An 18166-nucleotide genomic window follows, 5' to 3' on the forward strand; every position below is an offset into this window, starting at 1 on the left:
TTCCTTAGTTTTCACAATCTTCCTCTGAGTTTCCAAAACGCTTTTCTTTGTACCTCTATTATAGTATTTCATTTTGCCTCTTGTTAGAATCATTTGTTGCCCCTCAGGTACTACAATTTCTTGAGAGCAAGAATCAGCTATCATTTATTTCTGAAACTCTTTATCAATATTTTCCTAAATGCAGTCAGTGATCACCTTTAACAGAATCACCTAGGACTCCGCAGATTTCCTTACCCCCAGACATATTAAATCCAGTGCAGGGAATCTGCATCTTAACAAGCTCCCGTGATCACTGTTGGGCATGTAATGTTTCAGAAGCACCGTCCTACATTACTCAGGGCTTACGTACTGCCGGTACGATGCTCCACAAAGGTTCGCAGGGCCAACAACACGCCGGGGGCCACAGTGGACTAGACTTTGTGCTTTTCATAGAATCACAGAATGTCAGGGCTGAAAGATTTTATAGGAAGTACGACTGCTTCATTATTCCAACAATTAAAATAAAGGAAAAGACAGTTCAAAAATAATGTGCCTACAGGTGAACTATAAAACAAAGACTCCCAATGACCAGATTAAGGAGAATAAGGAGGGAAAGGCTGTGTGAAGGGATCCTTTTCTGGGCCAGAGGTGGTTAGAAACACAGCTCAGGAATCTGCACAGCTTGTGCAGCTGCCTCAACTCGTATGATTAGCAACTTGTCTCCAATAACTAAGGGAAGAGAGGAGAGAACAAGGGATAGAGCAGGAAAACTAGAAAGGTACAATGATCAAAGAAGATAAGTTATGGTTATGATCAAGAAATAGGCATCTTAAGAAAAGATATAAGGAAAAACACAAAGATGATAATAATGTTGACATTAGTAACAACTAACTCCTCTGGCACTTTGGATGTGCCAGGGACTTTCCTACGCAGTATCTCTGCTCCCAAAGAACTTGGCAGTAGGTACTCTAATTCCCAGATAAGGACCACAGAGGAGGAAAACTGAGGTCTGCATAAGGGAACTGGCTCGTTCAAGGACACACAGCTAGTTGGCACTAGAACCAGAATGGAGGCCCAAGTCTCCCTGGCTCCAAAGCCTGTGCTCTAGCTAATAACCCACGGTGGCTGTAACATGTGAGCCTGAAAACAATTAAAAATAATTCAATGGGTGCAAATGAAGAAATGAGAAAGAAGAAAAGAGTGAGGATACCAGAAAGCAACAACAACAAAAAACCCTACGATGGAAAACCTGACAGATGAATAAAAAGAAAGAGGGTAAACGAGGAAGACAACAGTTCAAGGTTAGTGTATTTTATTTTAACGTAACTGTTTCTACACGTGATGCCATGTGTCTGGGCACACAACGGAAGCAACTGGGGTTAAGGAGGATTTCTGAAAACTGTATTTCAATGTTTATTCTTGGATTACCCTCCCTACCCACGGTGTAATTACCACGGAGAGACTGGGAGTGACTAGGAACAACCAAAAACCATATTACATTATAAAATAAAGGCACCCATTTCCCCTAATCTTCATCTCAGAAACTGGACAACTCTTTCATATAAATCGTAGCACTGCAACAACATTTAAAACCAAATGTTCTCTCACAGGAAGTTAATGGGAATCAGCCAATCAAACCACAGTTTCCTTCGGAAGGACCTCTTGCCATGTAAAACTATAAAATCTTTAGTTCTACTGTATAATGAGGAAATTCTGAGAAAAATTGAAAGAAAAAAAGCCAAAGCCGCATATGAAACTAGGCTATCTGCCAGATTCATTATCTGTTATTTCTTTTCTTTTTTATTTTACAAATTAGCAGTGACTTACCAAATAATAGAAAAGACGAGAAAAAGAAGGCAGTAATATTTCAAAGATATTTTTTCTCCAGTTTAGCATTTCCTCTTTTTCATCACCATATCCATCATCATTACTTAGGCACTTTCCCATTAAACAGAGATAAAAACAAAAATACAACACACTGTCATTCTGATAACACCCAGCCTTGACCCAGCATTCCACAGCTGGGTCCCTGAGGGAGTCAGGCAGCCCTGAATTCGCCCCTGCCCTGCTCCACCCCAGTGACCATGAATCAAGACGATCCCAGGTCTTTAGGAGTCTTGAACCTTCAGCCTCTAGGGCTAAGGTTGCAATGAGGGCCCTGCGGCCCCTGGAATTAGTGACACTGCTGAGGGAAGACTGCTTTCTTACACAATATGTTGCCAATACATCTCCAAAAGTTCAAAGCGCTTACAAAATTATTTCATTTAGAGAAAAGGAAACATCCTGACTCCAGCTGTCTAACTAGGATCTGATAACTTGCCGCCCACAAATGCTGATTTTGTTCTAGTGCATTTTCAGATGCTTGCCCTCCATGAAAATGTGAATGAGAAGAAGGATCAAGCAGAGACCGAGCTGTACAACTAAGGCTTCGAATAAAACTGAAAACATCTTCACCTTTCTGTGCCTCTTTCGGTCACTAAAACTCACGGCCATCTAACGACTTGACGTAACACGGAAGCCTTGTACATTGCTCAGCTCTTTTTAGAACCTACGGACCAAATGAGCCAACATGTTAAGAATTTAATGAATACATTCCACAAACGTGCTCCTTCTCTTTCAAGCACGCCCCAGACAGAACCAGTGCTTCTGCCTCACTGAATTCAGCATCCGTCAGGTTCGTAATCCATTCTGAAACAAACCTCAATCTCTGTGCTGAACTGAGTTAAATATTTTTAAAAATCTTTTATTCTATGAATGAGCTTTCCAACTTCCTTACTCTCCTCCAAGACATCTGCTTTCTGATGAAACCCAGGAGTCTCTGACACTGACGAGAACATTCCCTGTGTGGTCTTAAAAGAGCCATATGCATGGATTCCTCTTTCAATATGCACTCCAAATTTGGATAAAACCTTTCTTCGAGCTATTCGACATAATGTTCTATAAAAATGATCCAAGAGATGACACATTTTAAAGGGCCATACCTCGTTTACTGAAACATGACCAAGTATAAAATTCATACAAGAGAATTAAAAAACAGCATCATTTTTTTGAAAGATTTGGAAAAGACATTTAGGGTTATCCTAATAAAACAGCCAGCCTTTGCTGCCATCTAGAGGTAAAAACTATGCAGTGAAATCAGAGTTACCAGGAAAACAAAATGAACGTGCAGCATCAGTGGTGTAGAAACAAGGGCAGCCCCGTAACTTTTGGGCAGCTGCAGCCCTGCCAGTGACCACTAACCCGAGTCACCCTGTCCTCACCAACACATGTCAGTATAGCTTAGAGGAAACAAGTCTGAACAGTACTATGTTCCATACCAGTTGGTTTATTGGACAGATTTTAGTTCTGAAGAACTGCACTGTGGTGCTCATTACAAATTCATATGCCCGTACCCCCCTCCCAGACAATCCAAGTCAGTAGGTTCTGAGATGAGAGCTGGGCATCTGCAGGGGTTTAAAGGCCCCACTGGTGGTTCTGATGAGCATCTAGGAAACCAGTGGGCAGTGAAGCCCTGGCCTTTCGGTGTTAAACCCACACCCAGGCAGGCCCGAGTTCCAGGTGAAAGAAAACTTGAAGCTTACATCTGAAGGAGGTTCTGCTACGACTGTTTCTCAAAGTGTGCCAGGCTGATGACCAGCGTCAGGCGAATCACCCTGAGAGTTTATTAAAAATGTGGATTACTGGTAGTATTCATAGACAAATGAATGATAATTTCTAGAGGTAAAGCCCAGCAATCTACAAATTAAATAGGATTCCAACATAGATTTTTGTACACTAACTAGGAGGAACCAATCTAAATCTTGACAGAATTAAAGGACACCCCAGAAACCTACCTTGCAAAGGCTATTATTAATGCTGTGGTCACAAGATCAGCTGACTTGAGTTAGTCCATCACTGATAGCTTGGACAATATTGTTGATGTTCACAGAAATGTTCTGATTTCTGAAGTGTTTCCTTCCTTTTTTATCCCTTAATATAACTTGGTGTTGCCTTTTCTAATTGTATACTTACTGTAGATAATGCAGAGAATACAGCAAATGTAAGAAAAATAAAAATCTGTAACTCCACTAACCAGAGTTAACCACTGATAGCACTGGTGTATGCCCTCCCGGTATTTTCTCTTCCAACAATCAAAGTTAAAGCATGTATAGTTCTTAATCCTGCTTTTAACATTTCAGAATAAACACTTTTGTATATCTTTAAAAGCATTATCACTTAAAGACCGAATGATACTTTCATGTGATTATATGATGTAATTCATTTATTCCATCCTGACTATTGAAGTCTTAAACTGTGTCCATTTTTCATTGTTACAAATAATGCTGAAACAAATAGCCTTGTCTGTATTGCTGATGATGTCCTAGGAAAAAATTCTAACAACAAAATGAATGAGTCACAGGGTAGGTGTGAGTTTTAGGGATCTTGATACACACAACTAAACTACTCTCCTAATAATCATCGAGGCTGCCCATCTCACCAAACTTATACTGGGCATTGAGTTTTGTCATTTAAAAAAAACCACAGTAACAAACGCTTTGCTTGAGAGGTAGAAACACTGAGTGAGCATTTCAGCATGAAGATGAGATCATGAGGTCAGGTTGAAAGGTAGGAATATCATTTATTAGGTTGGTGCAAAAGTAATTGAGGTTTAAAAGGTTAAAAATTGCAAAAACCACAATTACTTTTGCACCAACCTAATAGATAAGGAGGAGACTGAATCAGAGAATCAATATTTCATTTGCTATGTTGAAGATGAAGTCCAAAAAAAAAAAAAAGTCAGTAAGAAAACTAAAGCCCAGTCTTCTCCACCTATGTGTAGAAAAGATTGACCAAATGTACCAAAAGAAAGCATATTACCTATATAGTTGATCCTTAATTGAAAGACTCATATTTTTAGCTAAGTCTGTGTAGTATTTACTTGAAAATCTAAATATGGTTGCTACAAAAGTTAGGGGGCAATTTCAATAAGTGAATGTTTACTTGAAGAGATAAAGGCATTTCATTGCACTTTATCAGTACAACAAAATTCCTATAGAATGAAAAAAAATATAAGGGCTCCTATAGAAACAGTATTAGAAACCTATGATGAAAACTACGATGCATTTTTTAAAGATTTATATTTTTGAGCTCATAGCAAGGAAAGGAAGATGCAACTAAAGAGGGGGGAAGTAATAATAACAATCTCTTGTGGATTACAATGGAAGAACTACAATTAGCTGAGACCTTTTTCCCATGTCTTTAGCAATAAGTATTCTTATCCAAGAGCATTTTTCCTGAATAAATAAAACAAGCATATTTCTAAGTGAATGTGAACTCAATGAAGTCTTCCCGCTTCACATTCCACAACCCACCCTCCCAGTCCAACTCATTCAACCATCTGAGTCTTCTCTCACCCCTCCCTCCTGTGTTAGTAGTGAACAAATATCAATACACTTCTACCTCCATAATGCGTCCCCCCCCAACCCATGTCCTTACTATCCCACAGGCCCACCCCTGCCACTCACACTATCTATAGAATCAGTACAATTTTCTCTGTCTGGCTCCAGTCTACATTCCAAGTCCACCTCTCAAATACAACCTAACTTGAAGTCACTTCGTTTCTCAACTCTACCTCAGGGACACTGCCAAAAGTATTCCCTTAGCCTATTGTCAAAAGTATTTCCTTACTCTGGACTACCCTCGCATTCTTGCTGTTAAACATCCAAAGTCTTTGGAAGCCCTTTCTTTCTTCATGAAGCTCTCAGACCCCTCAGTTGAAACTAACCTTTCTCTGGCAGTCTCCTGACCATCTGCGATTAACTTGGGTCACTATTCTTGTTTATCTCCCATCACAGTATTGCGATTGCCAAAGAGCAAGAAAAATAACCTACTGGTCTCTGTATTTCATACTAGGTAGACTGTTGAGGGCCATGCACATAAGCACATGATCAACACATGCTGGCAGAACTGCTTTACGGAAGAAATTTTTTTCAGTCTGACAATCTTTAATCTGATGTGTCCCCAGAACCTAGTGCTGTCAAAGAAGCCACCTCCTCCAAGCTGACTCCATGTCCTGAACAATGTCTGCTTCCCCACCAACTGTACCATTAACTACCTTTTGTTCTTCTGTTTAATTCAAGATCAAGGAGGCATGCAAGCAGAGAATCCCAACACCAAAACCTTCAGGCATCACTAAGCTGTCCCCTAAGGCTCCCCCAGGGCCTATGGATAAGCCTGTTCACCACATTGGCTATAGGAAGCTGCACATCATAAGGACTGTCACCTCCAACACCTACCTCCACATGGGAGGGAAAAGGTAAGTCATGCCAGTGCACTGCCTGGATATGTTCACCTACAGAGATACCTGGAAAACTGGCGCCACCACTACGGAAGGCCCAAGAGGAAAAGTCATCTCTCCAGGAAATGGCGAAGCAGCAAATTGACAGATGGTCTATCCACAGGTTGCGGGACCTGCTGGATCTACTGAAAGAGCAGCACATCTAAAATTATTTTACCTACATATGTGTAAATGCATATACACACAATCACAGGAAGACATACCACCAAATCCTTCCAATTCCTCATTCAACTTGTAATCCACAGCAAACTTGGACTGTCATTACCCTGCGATAGGACTGAAATGACTAAAACAGTTCCAAAGTTTTCTGGTGAACCCAGAAGTAATCCTTCATTCCACAGATCTTTATTGAATCATACTCGTATTTTGCTAAGAAGATGTGCTAGCAAGAATTCTTAATCTGCGTCAAGAAAGTCATATTATTTCCATCAAAATGGCAGGACAATTAAATTCATATTTAAGGTCTAAAACTATGATTTCTTTAGAAGCAGGAGAAAAAGTAAGTGGTAATTCTCTGTTACAATGAGGAAAGGAACAAGAAAAATGAGTAACAGCTGAACACATCCTTCGTGTGGCCTACTTGACAATCGCTGGCGTAGGGAGCACACTTGGCTGCGGGCACTTAGTCTTCTGGCCTGTTTTTCAGGTCAGTTGCTCCCCCTGTATATACCAGGCCATGAAATCATACTGCTAGGTTTGTAAGGCAAACCATTTTAGATTGGTACTGCTGCTTTTCTATAGCAATCAGGACATCTGGGAGTCAAAGTTCACTGAGATCTTTTAGGGAGATAGGAATCATTGTCCTGGGTGTCAAAAAAAGAAAGAAAAAAAACAACAACCCACAATTTATCATTTCAAAGGACATTCTTTAATCAACATCTCTTCCCTGAATCAATGCTATAGAAAAGTCAGTTGAGTCAATAAAAATTGGCATCAGAAGACCCAAATTCCAACCCCAGCTTTTCACTCATTTGACCGAGCTTGGCATTCAGCAGTTGAGGCTTTGAGTTTCTCGTATGTAAAACAGGAGACCTGAGTGATTCTTCAGGTCTCTTCCAGTTCTGGTAACCCAGGAATATGACCAACTGCAGAATGTTGAATTCAACCAGTCATCTACCAGGAAGGACTCAGTCCCCTGGCAGTAAGCTAAAGTAATTCTTTTCATCACACTGAAAACTCTCTCACTGAATCAAGAAAAAGATGCGTCTGTAATTCAGTGTGGATGGAGTAACACAATGACGTTTTAAAAGAAGGCATTTTTGGCGGTCCGCCCGGTGGCTCAGGCGTTTGGAGCCCTGTGCTCCTAACGCTGAAGTCGCCAGTTTGATTCCCACGTGGGCCAGTGAGCTGCACCCTACAGCTAAGATTGTGAACAACGGCTCTCCCTGGAGCTGGGCTGCCGTGGGCTGCTGTGTGCTGCCGTGAGCCACGGTGTGCCGCCATGAGTGGCCGGTGCCTGCCTGAGTGGCCAGCAGCCCTCGTGAGCAGCCGTGAGCTGCTGTGAGCGGCCAACCCACGAGGCGACCTACTGCCTCAGTGGGGGGAGCGCAAGGCTCATAACACCAGCATGGGCCAGGGAGCTGTGTCCTACACAACTAGACTGAGAAACACGGCTTGAACCAGATGGGGGAGAGGGGGCGGAAGAAAGGGGGAGGAAAAAAAAAAGAGAGAAGGCATTTTTGACATGAGAGACAGTTACATTTCACAAAGCTCCAGTCAGAAAAGAAAAAAATATGAAAGAGCATGACCCAACGTCCTCTGTGATCTGACACGGAGAACTGAAGGCGTGATGCTGGGAGAAGCATTCCTGGCTAACGACTGTGCTTCAGCAGAGCAGGAGCAAAGGAAGACCGTTCTCCACACTCATCCATCGAGCCCGCTTCAGTGCACTGATGCGACGGTACAAATACCCGCGGGTCCACTCCAATTTCAAGGAGGAGGAGAAGGCATGGAAGCCTGGGCAGGATGGAGCCACACAAGCCAGAGAGGGATGAAGTGCCAGTCCCAGCAGGCGAGTGGCAGAGGGAGATGGCGGGGGAGGCCAGGTGAATCAAACACCTCAAGTGGGAAAGTCTAGGTTAAAGGAAAGCACTAAGGAAGTAGACTACAAAAGGTGATGATGCTGTGACACCAAAAGTAATACAAGAGAGATAGTTCAGAGAGAAATGCAGGGCAGTAGCAGGCAGAGAGTGAAGCGGGAAAACATTGGGTCAGGAGACTAGAACTGGGCCTGACATAAGCAGGTAATGTTAGGTGAACAGAGGATGACTGAACGAGGGAGAGAAGGGCTATTCGTTGAAGATATAAGAGAGAAAATGTGCTGAGATGACAGAGGTGTAAGACAGGATAAGGAAATGCAGTTATACTAGATGGCATCCAACACTGATAATTATACTAATAGAAAGAAAAACACAAAACTAGATCTCCTATAGTGGAAACCAAGCGGACTGAAAAGAAGCCTCCAACAGAAAAAACAAGTACCAACGAGAGTCCCAGAAAAACAAAATACCCTGGGAACGTTTTACTTGGAAGAGGAGCACAAATTACCTTTTATGTTAGTGATTCCAAGATTGTTTTCTCCTATGTCAGGAGACTCCTTCACGTATATTTTCATGTCAAGTTGGCCTAAGTTCAAGAGCAAGCAATAAAGGAGGGCTAAGATACTGTACGAAATACTAAAAAAGGTAGAATAACAGTGATATTTCTATGGCAAGCAGCAGAAACCCATCTTTAGATGGTAATACAGTTTTAATCCCATTATGAGAAAGGTCACTAAACTAACAAAGTCTATTTTAACCAAAGGATTACCAACCGAAACCATACTTATTTTAAGCAACACGTAATACAACAAAAATACATAGGCAACTAAGAACTGGGAATACTATTTGGAGTTCAATAAAATGGTGTTGGGCCTATAACACAAACGAAATATAAAGAATCCTGCCTCTTGAGTATAATCCCATTTCTGCAGAAAGTTGGCCCCTCTGAAAAACAATGAAAATAAAAGAAGTTGTCATAATAATTCTAGAGTGACTTTATTTAAATTTTAAAAAGGAAGCAGATAAAAATGCAAGTGAATGAAAACCAATCCAATATGCAACAAAATTTTTAGTAATGGATACTTTTATGCTGGAGTCTTTCCTCAGCCCTTCATTTATTTCAGCTTCAGTGATTTCTGAACTACTCTTGTAACTGAAATAATGTACCAGCACACCTCGATTCACTGTGTTTTGCTTTATTGCGCTTCACGGATGTTGAGTTTTTTGTTTTTTTTACAAATCAAAGGCAAGACATCAATGGCAAAAAGATCACGACTCACTTTATTGCAATATTTGCTTTATTGCGGTGATCTGGAGCCAAACCAGCAATATCTTCGAGGTCTGCCTGTATCTGATTTTAACAGGAATGTGACTGACCTAATATATGACTGATAATTATGGAGTCATTGATGTAAAACACCACTCTTTCTGGGGTATGTTTAAATTCCTTCTTCTTCTGGAGACATGTGACGTACACCTTGGTGTTAGACTCTGAGTCTAGGGCAGGGGTCTGCAAACTGTGGCCTGAAGGCCAAATTCGTCTACTGTATGTGAGATGTGAAAATTACATGAAATTCCAATTTCGTTGTCCATAGATAATTTTACCGGAAAACAGCCACACTCATTTGTTTCCATACATATTGTCTATGATTGCTTTTTTGCTACAATGTCAGAGTCAAATAGTTGCAACAGTAACTGTCTGGCCAGCAAAGCCTCAAATATGTACTATCTAACCTTTTACAAAGAAGTTCACTGACCTCTAGTCTAGTGTGAACTAGATTAACAAAAAACCCAGGGGCAGGAGCTTAAGAAACACCTAGCTAATTTTTAAAATCAATACTAGCAGTTTAAAAATTCAATTAAGAGTTCTATGAAAGCTGATGAAAATGGGGAAACTCTATTTCAAGCTGTTTGTGATGTCTTTAGCAAAATGTGTACTTCTACGGATGCACTAAAGTGTTCAACTGGAGAATATCAGATAAGAACATGCCAAAGGATTGGTGCCACACAACAATGTAATGTGTGACAGTTGAACCTGAGGGGGGAAACGGAAGTATTTCTAGGCCTTCCAAATTCCTGATATTTTTCAAGAGGTTCACAGACATTTAGCAGAACTATTATAGCAAAACTATTATATCTATGGTTTGGAGAAAGATGTGTAAATTAGTACCTTTAAACATTCATAACCGTTGTCAAGGGTCACTTGTTTGATCATTTGCAATAATCATGGAAATTGTATACAGTAAAGTAAAAATAGCCTGTGAAGGTTATCTGTAGGTCCGTAGTTAGTCTTCAAGTGGAAAAAAATGACTAATAATGTAGTGCTTGCTCTCTCTCCATTCGCCTTCCTCTCGCCTTTAAAATTTTATCCTGCCCGTTGTTTGCCCCTGAACATCTGTCTTAAAATGTTACTTGCATTTTGATTGAACTACATCAATGTATAAATCCCGTAATGTAAGCAGATTATGTTGTTTTTTCCCCTCTAATTCCATTAGGTTCTAAAATAGGCATGAGAGCTCAATAAATGATTTTTTAAATGACGTGCCCTGAAGTTGATCCTTTGTTGTACGTTATCGACACCTACTGTAAATATTCCAGGTCTGAGTTTTATGTAGAGGTAATGCTTTAAAACATCTACTATGCATGGCTGTCTATAGGTAAAATTAATAAAGACCTAACTTTGATGTGAGAATGGGAATAAAAACAAAACCTGATTTATTCAGGTTTAAAGGAAAGATCCGAGGTATTCCCCTACTTCATTATTTCCAGAAGGAATTCAGCATAAAGCAATGTGATTTGAAGGAGATACTATAAAATATTACAAAAAAAAAAATCTACAATGCTCATTTCAGCAATCTCTAACAAAATGAACAATCACATTAATTCTAGGTGACAAAAGCTGTCACCTGTAGGAATTATCAGCTCATTTACAAAGCAAAAGTCTGTTGTCCCCATTCAAAACATAATTTATAAAACTAAATCCAAATATGGTTAGAATAAAATGTTAGGCAGAGTTGTACAACAAGGATTTCAAATGTAGTTTTGAAAGAGAAAGGCAGCATCTGCCAAATCTGTCAAAAGCCTAGGCAGGATTTTGACAACCCTTCCAGTAGATCGAGTTTCTCTGGATGTGGAACTCCTATGTTGAGGTCTCTAAAATGTGGCCATAAAACATTAACAATTAATTACTTAATGAACAAATACTTAACGAGTGTATACCCAGATACTACCATAAGCCCTGAGGATACAGCAAAGAACAAGATAAACAAACCGCTGCTCATCTGGAGTTTCCATTCTAGAGTGAGGAGACTGTCATCATTTAACAAGGAAAAAACAGTGGGTGCTAAGTGCTCTGCTGAGAATTACCCTAACATGATAATGTAATAGAACTAGATGACCAGGGAGTGATTGTCTACTGGTGATGTTTGAACTCAGGTCTTAATGTTAAGAAAAGGCTAGCCATTTGGAATTCAGAAGGACAGCTCAGAAAGGAAAAGAAACAGCTCTTGCAAAAGGCTAAAACAGAATGAGCTTGGCCTGTTGAGAGACAGAAGGAAGGGTGGTGTGGCTGGACCACGTAAACTAGAGGGGAGGAAGCAGTAAGATTCCAGGCCTGGCAAGTAATCTGGGTTTTATTGTGTGTCAGGGGGAAGCCACTGGAGGGTTTAGGCAGGAATATGATCTGATTTCTCTTTTAAAAGGATCACGCTGGCTGCTGAGTGAAGAACAGTCCACAGAGGGACAGAAACTGGGAGCCCTATGAGGAGCTTACTGCAATGGTGAAGGATACAGGATGATAATGTACTCTGATGGACTTAACAAAGAGGGAAAATGGGGGGGGGGAGTTTTAAGCTATGTTTTGGAGGTAGAGACAAGACTTGATAGATCAGATATGAGGGGTGAAGGCAATAAATAAATGAATAAATCAGGATATTCCTAGGCCTTTATTTGTGAAACTGGGTAGTTGGTGATTTAATTGACTGAGATAGGGAAGTCAGGAGAAAAACTTGCTTTGGGAAAAATTCAGTAGTTGGGTCTGTCATGCGGGGTGGCCTGCGGGGTCTCTGCTCCCACTCCCCACACAAGAACGCAGGATATGGTGAGGACAGAAAGGAACACCCACGGAGCCATAGGTAGGGGAGTCATACCACTATATTCTCTCTGGCGGCACAATACTCTCACTAGAGGCTGGATCCACACTGTCCGCAAACCGCCATCCACGCTTGCCAGCCCAGCCGCCATCTCCTTGCTAGCCCCCATTCTTCTCTCCCCTCTAGCCTAGCCACAGCAGTTATATTAGTGGCCATTGGCTCACTGGTTACAGCTGACGGCCAACTAGCCACAGCTGATGGCCATGCAATCACAGTTGATGGCCATTTACTACCTGAGCCAGCACCTGTCTATGTGAGGCTGCGAGCCTGGCAACTACTTTCTGGGGCTCTGTCCCCACAGGGTCTCATTTGCATTTGACATTCCCATGGGATAGACTTCAAGAGGATCGCCAAGCATGTAAGCCTTGTACTCTAGGATCAAGTTTGAATTCCTGGCAAAGAAAAGGCTCTGGAAGTCCAATGCTACAACCTGCTTATTGCATCCGAGTAATCAGTGTTCTTTAGAAGAGTAAACTTTGGGAGACAAAGGGTTAACGGACACACTTCGATTAACAATCATACATAAAAACAGAAGGGTTTATAAGCTATGAGCCTCTTTAAATTGATAAAGGATTGTTGTTTTAGAGATGAGATTCTTACCATTGATAATTAGGATAATTATGTATGAGAAATTTAAGCGCACTGACTGGTTTCAGATTGCCTGCCAATGAATGACAGCCTTCCCACTTACCAAGTGAATAATATTGGGCAAATCACTTAACCATTTAGTACCTCGGTTTCCTCATCTATAAAATGGGGATAACAATAGTTAACGACCTTATGGTGTACTGATGAAGATTAAATGAGCTAGTACATGAAAAGCAATCACAACAGCTATCAGTCACATAGCTGGCACTCAACAAATTCAAGTTAGTATTATTATCTGCGGTCTCCCACTTTAGTTTTCTAGTTAAATGCTTGGTAAGAGATGATATCAAAGATTCAGAAGGACTTCGAGAAGCATATGAAAAACTCTCCTAAAAGAAGTGGAGGCTAAGAGTTTTGCAGATTGCTGAGACTGTCCTTTGAAAAAGTAAGCTGTATATTTGCCAGTCATTCTTAAGTGTTATCTCCAGCCCTGACCCAACCCTGGAACTCCAGACCCCGGTGCCTACTGGACACTTGACTTGGTAATTTAATAGGCATGTTATTGGAATAAAAAGGGGAAACAACCAGTGTTCTCTTCAGTTAATGAATGACAAAGCGACCACCTCCAACCGCAGAAACTCTCAGCTCTGCTCCATTAGTCATGAAATCCATGGAGTGAATGACATTCTCTCACTTTTCAGCTTCACACTGAGAGTCAACTACATGAAATCTCAGGCATTGTATCTGCTCACTTTAGCATTAATGTTTTGCAATCATGATTCTACTGCGTGTATTGTTTACTACAAATCAGTTCAAATAACTTCCCAAGTTATTTTCCTATATAATAAGGGAAATAAAATATTAGATGCCACTAGATGACTGACTCCTAGTCTCTGCTGCCTGAGGCAAACTGGGCTGCACAGTCCTCAACAGAGGCAGCTCTCAGCTGTCTTATCCTGAGCCATGACACCGCTCACCACCAACGATGTCAGGAATAGGGTGATCAGACGTTTCAGGTGGACCAGGAAAGTGCCAGCAAAATTCTAAACAGCATGGCCTTCCACTCTCAAAAGTGTCTAGATGTATGGGAAATTATATGTGTACTTCTGTATATGATCACCAAGAGCTTTGCAGCACCTTGCATGCATACATGTTCATTCAGCTAATTATCTAACAAACACCAACCAAGTGCCAGGTCCCACACTGGACTCTAGTGCAATGTAGGATTCTAATAAAAATGACAGGTCTTGAAGAGCCATAAGATGTAGGTAAGAGGGGTCACATGTTGATCAACAGCTTCAGTAAGAGTCTCTGAGTTACATCCCATTGTAAGAAAACATGAGAACAACAATAACATAGCACATTTCCTTAGACACACAATAGACAGCTGGATACACTAGGCAGGTGTCACACATAGTGTAAAACCAACAAGTATTTGTTGAATAAATGACTAAAATGCTCCATTACATTGCCACCATAGGTGTAAACTGGGAACAGGTGATAAGGAAAGATGTTTATTTTTATAGGCAAGTAGTATAATACACAACAGGAACAAAAGCATTATTACAACTATCTTTCCTTTCTCTGACTTAAGGCACTATTTCTCCTTTCACCTTCCAAACAAAACATAATTCACACCTTTTAGGCTAATCTTCCCCCATTAATGTAGGAAGAATCAGCAAATCTGAATTGGTTCAGCTGTGATCTCTTCCAAATTAGAAATGTTATACAGATCAGTTAGGCAAATTACCAGTAAACAATCAATGAAGATTATTGCTCTTAAAGAAGCCTATATGCTCACTTTACTTAAAAGGAGTTAACCGAGCAAAGGCCTCTGACAAATTTAATGCTAGCGATTTTCAAAGCTTAGTGATACAGCCAGAGGGAACCTAAAAGTAGGGTGATCCTGGGAACTCCAACATATTATCTTGATGAGGATCCTGACAACTTACATGAAGGAGGCTGTCACGCTTTAAAGTTCTAGATTCAATGTTTACAATGGTTGGTGGGTAAAACCGTTAAAAAGATAATCTCTAATGAGCCCTCATTTTATAGATCAACATAGTGAGGCCCAGAGAAGCCATGTAGTAATAGTGGGAAAAGTGTGATTTAGAAAGTCAGGTGCACATGACTAACCCCCTCCCAGACCTCTTGCTTGCTGTGTGATCCTAAGAACATTATTTAACTTTTCTCAGTTTCTCATCTATAAAAATGAATGAAACACTTACCCTTTAAGGAGGCAGGAGGCAGAACTAGAACCAAGAAGCAGGATCCCCTTCACTACTCAAAACGAATTCAGTTATTTCTTAAATGGCCTCTATCCTTGAATCATACCGTAAAATACAGCTTTTAACGCAAAACTGTGTTACAGGGACAGGGGTTATTAAAGTAAACACGGGACACCGCAGCCTACAAAGAAAGATACATGTGTCTTCAAGCAGAGATACAATTGCTAGAAACAAAGTTGCAAAAGAGTCAGGAAGTTTAATCAAGGAAGTTATTATATTGGCTATCTTTTAAAAAATGACATCTGCTTAGTTTGTACCTGAAGGCCACTCCTGTGGAAACAATGCTATAGAATTTTGTTGTTTTTAATGGATATTTCACAACTCATATTTCAAGGTTAATGTTTGCAGCAAATACAGAGGGTGTCAAAAAAATGTATACACATTTTAAGAAAGGAAAAAACTGTGTTACAATTGTAATACTCAATATATATCGATAACAAAAGATGAGTACAAGTCTACATTTGACTTCTGCAATTACAAGAGGTGCTCAAAGAGTAATTTTAATACAGTTTTTTCCTTTCTTATAATGTGTATGCATATTTTTGGCACCTTCTGTATGTATCAAGTGTCGATTATGTGCAGGGACCTGTGGACTATATTGACATGAATCAGACTTGGCTTTGTCCTAAAAAAATCTCAGAAGCCAGCAGAGAAGAGAGGCAGACTTTGAAGAGTGATAAAGAACATAACTGTATATTAAGCTTGTGGGACTTGAAAAGTTCAAGGCCAGACCTACGGTGAGGAGTTACTTCATGTTATCTATTCAAGGATAAGATGTCCACTGCATTGGTAGTGGGTACACAGAGCATGGTAACCATTGTTGGAATTGTGTTAACTGAATTCCAGTCTTGTTTCTTGACACCAACTAGTTGTGTGCAAGTGACTTGACATCTTTAGGTCTCATGCTCCTCACCTGTAAAATGCGTGAGTCTCAAACAGATGATCTCTATCTAAGCCTGTTAGGCTCTAGAAGCCCAAATTACATGATGAGGATGATGATGATGACAGCAAGAAAAACTATAGTTTATATTCACCACGCACATATTATGTGCCAAGCACTGTGCTAAAAGTGCATCTTCATTTAATCTTCACTACAACCTTATGAAACTAGCATTATTATTATCCTTATTTCACATATGAGTAAAGAAAAAAACAAGGTGAATCGGTAGTAGACGGCTGGAGTCACGATTTGAACACAAGTCGTCTGAACCTAATCCAGGAGTTATTCTTAACCACTACGCCCAAACTGTCTGTCTTCACGAAAACCGTCTTCTCCATTAGGAAAAAAGGAAAAGAAAACCAGAGCTTGGCAAAGGCTCCTCCCTGACTGGCGGGGGAAGAGCTGAGTGAGCATCCCATTCGTCTGTTTCACGTGTTAGGAAGCCTCTCGCACCACACCCTCCGCGAGGCTCGCCTGCTCCCACAGCTGCGCGCACCACAGCTGGACCGACCGGGTGACGGCCAGGGGCGGGGGGGCTGAGGCGCGCGGACGGGCTCGGGGCGGCGGGGGTGGGGTGGGGGTGGGGGCAGGAGCGCGGGCGCAGTGGGTACCTGGGCTGCTGGCCGCTCCTACCGGCCGGTCCTCCCACCAATCGTCTCCAAGATCGTCTGCCATCTCCACGCGGGATCGACGGGGGCGGATCACTAGGAAAAGGCGGCTGGCGGCGGGCACTCGCGCTGTCCCTCAGCCCCGGGTCCGCGTTCTAACACGCGGAACCTTTTCTCAGACAGCGTCGCCTCCGCCCCGCAGCGATGACGTCAGAGCCTCCGCCCCGCCTCCCGCAGATTCCACATCTGTGCTCCCGGCCGGGCTCCCGTCGGGAGACTCAAAATAAATCCTCACAAAAGCGTAAAGACAGGAAGAACACATAAACAAACAAACAAAAAAGGTGGTTATATTTTTAAATACATTTTTTAAAAAATTGATGGTGAGGTTTTATTTTTTGCTGAAAAGATATTGTCGAAAGTGCGGAACAGGATGCTAAGACAAGTTTTCTCAGTTCGGTTTCAAAGAACTTGAGCCGCGGGACCAGACCCGAGCACGTGGGTGTGTTTTCGTTTGTGTGTCAGTGTTTGGGCGTCTTTGTACAACTGTGTTTGTACAGTTTGCTCCTACAAAATGTGCACAAGAGCTCATGACCATAAACATGGGGTCTTTGTTGTCGATGTGGGTACTGCTGCTGTTATATGATGTGAGTTAACGTGATTGTCCCGGGTAGGCTCGCCCACAAAGACTCGAGTTGTCGGGAGAGTTTAGAATCGACTCTTCCCACACCGCTTTCAGTTGTGTTACCCCACCACCCCGGTTTTTGGAAACAAGGGAAAAAGAAGGGCGCCCACTGCTACCTAACTATAGGGATGAGACCTACAACGCTGCTTGTCTCCCTCAAGGTCAAGTGGCGGAGATGATCCAGGAAAACCCGCCGGGCGCCGAGGGCTGGGCCAGCTGTGAAGTAAGTGTGGACGTTATGTTTCAGGACGATCTTCGTACACAGTGGTATAAAATCATAGGGAAAAAAGTTTTAAATACACGCACTGTGCCTGGTACTATACTTGCAGTAGTGGTTTAAAGATGTATAGGATATGAGCACGCCTTCCAGATATGACCAACTTTTATTCAAGTCTAAATTAATGATAGGATATATCTTCAGAAATGATAAAGACCAGGAATCTTAATCTGAAGAGGATAGGATTAGTCAGTTATATGTGAAAAAGTACCCCAGGATCCTTGCCGTGTAGGGGATCTGCGGTGTTCCACAGACCATGGTGTTTCTAGGGGCAAGA

The 18166-nt window shown here is 41.5% G+C and overlaps 2 protein-coding genes across 3 annotated transcripts in view; one reads left to right on the forward strand and one right to left on the reverse strand.

Moving 5' to 3' along the window:
* The window catches only part of FILIP1L (filamin A interacting protein 1 like), a 267397-nt gene extending 256502 nt beyond the window's left edge, over nucleotides 1-10895 (forward strand). Inside the window, exon 6 of the mRNA XM_019756494.2 lies at nucleotides 6099-10895. Coding sequence (XP_019612053.2) covers nucleotides 6099-6278 — 180 coding nt within the window. The 3' untranslated portion in view covers nucleotides 6279-10895. The remainder of the gene's footprint in view (nucleotides 1-6098) is intronic.
* The window catches only part of CMSS1 (cms1 ribosomal small subunit homolog), a 334520-nt gene extending 317375 nt beyond the window's left edge, over nucleotides 1-17145 (reverse strand). Inside the window, exon 1 of one of the 2 annotated variants that reach the window (XM_074332944.1) lies at nucleotides 16934-17145. In XM_074332944.1, coding sequence (XP_074189045.1) covers nucleotides 16934-16997 — 64 coding nt within the window. In that variant the 5' untranslated portion in view covers nucleotides 16998-17145. The remainder of the gene's footprint in view (nucleotides 1-16933) is intronic. The other variant, XM_019756500.2, reaches the window with a different exon arrangement.
* Nucleotides 17146-18166: the final 1021 nt, after the last annotated feature.

The sequence above is a fragment of the Rhinolophus sinicus genome, linkage group LG01, assembly GCF_036562045.2.
Source record: "Rhinolophus sinicus isolate RSC01 linkage group LG01, ASM3656204v1, whole genome shotgun sequence".
Classification (NCBI taxonomy): domain Eukaryota; kingdom Metazoa; phylum Chordata; class Mammalia; order Chiroptera; family Rhinolophidae; genus Rhinolophus; species Rhinolophus sinicus.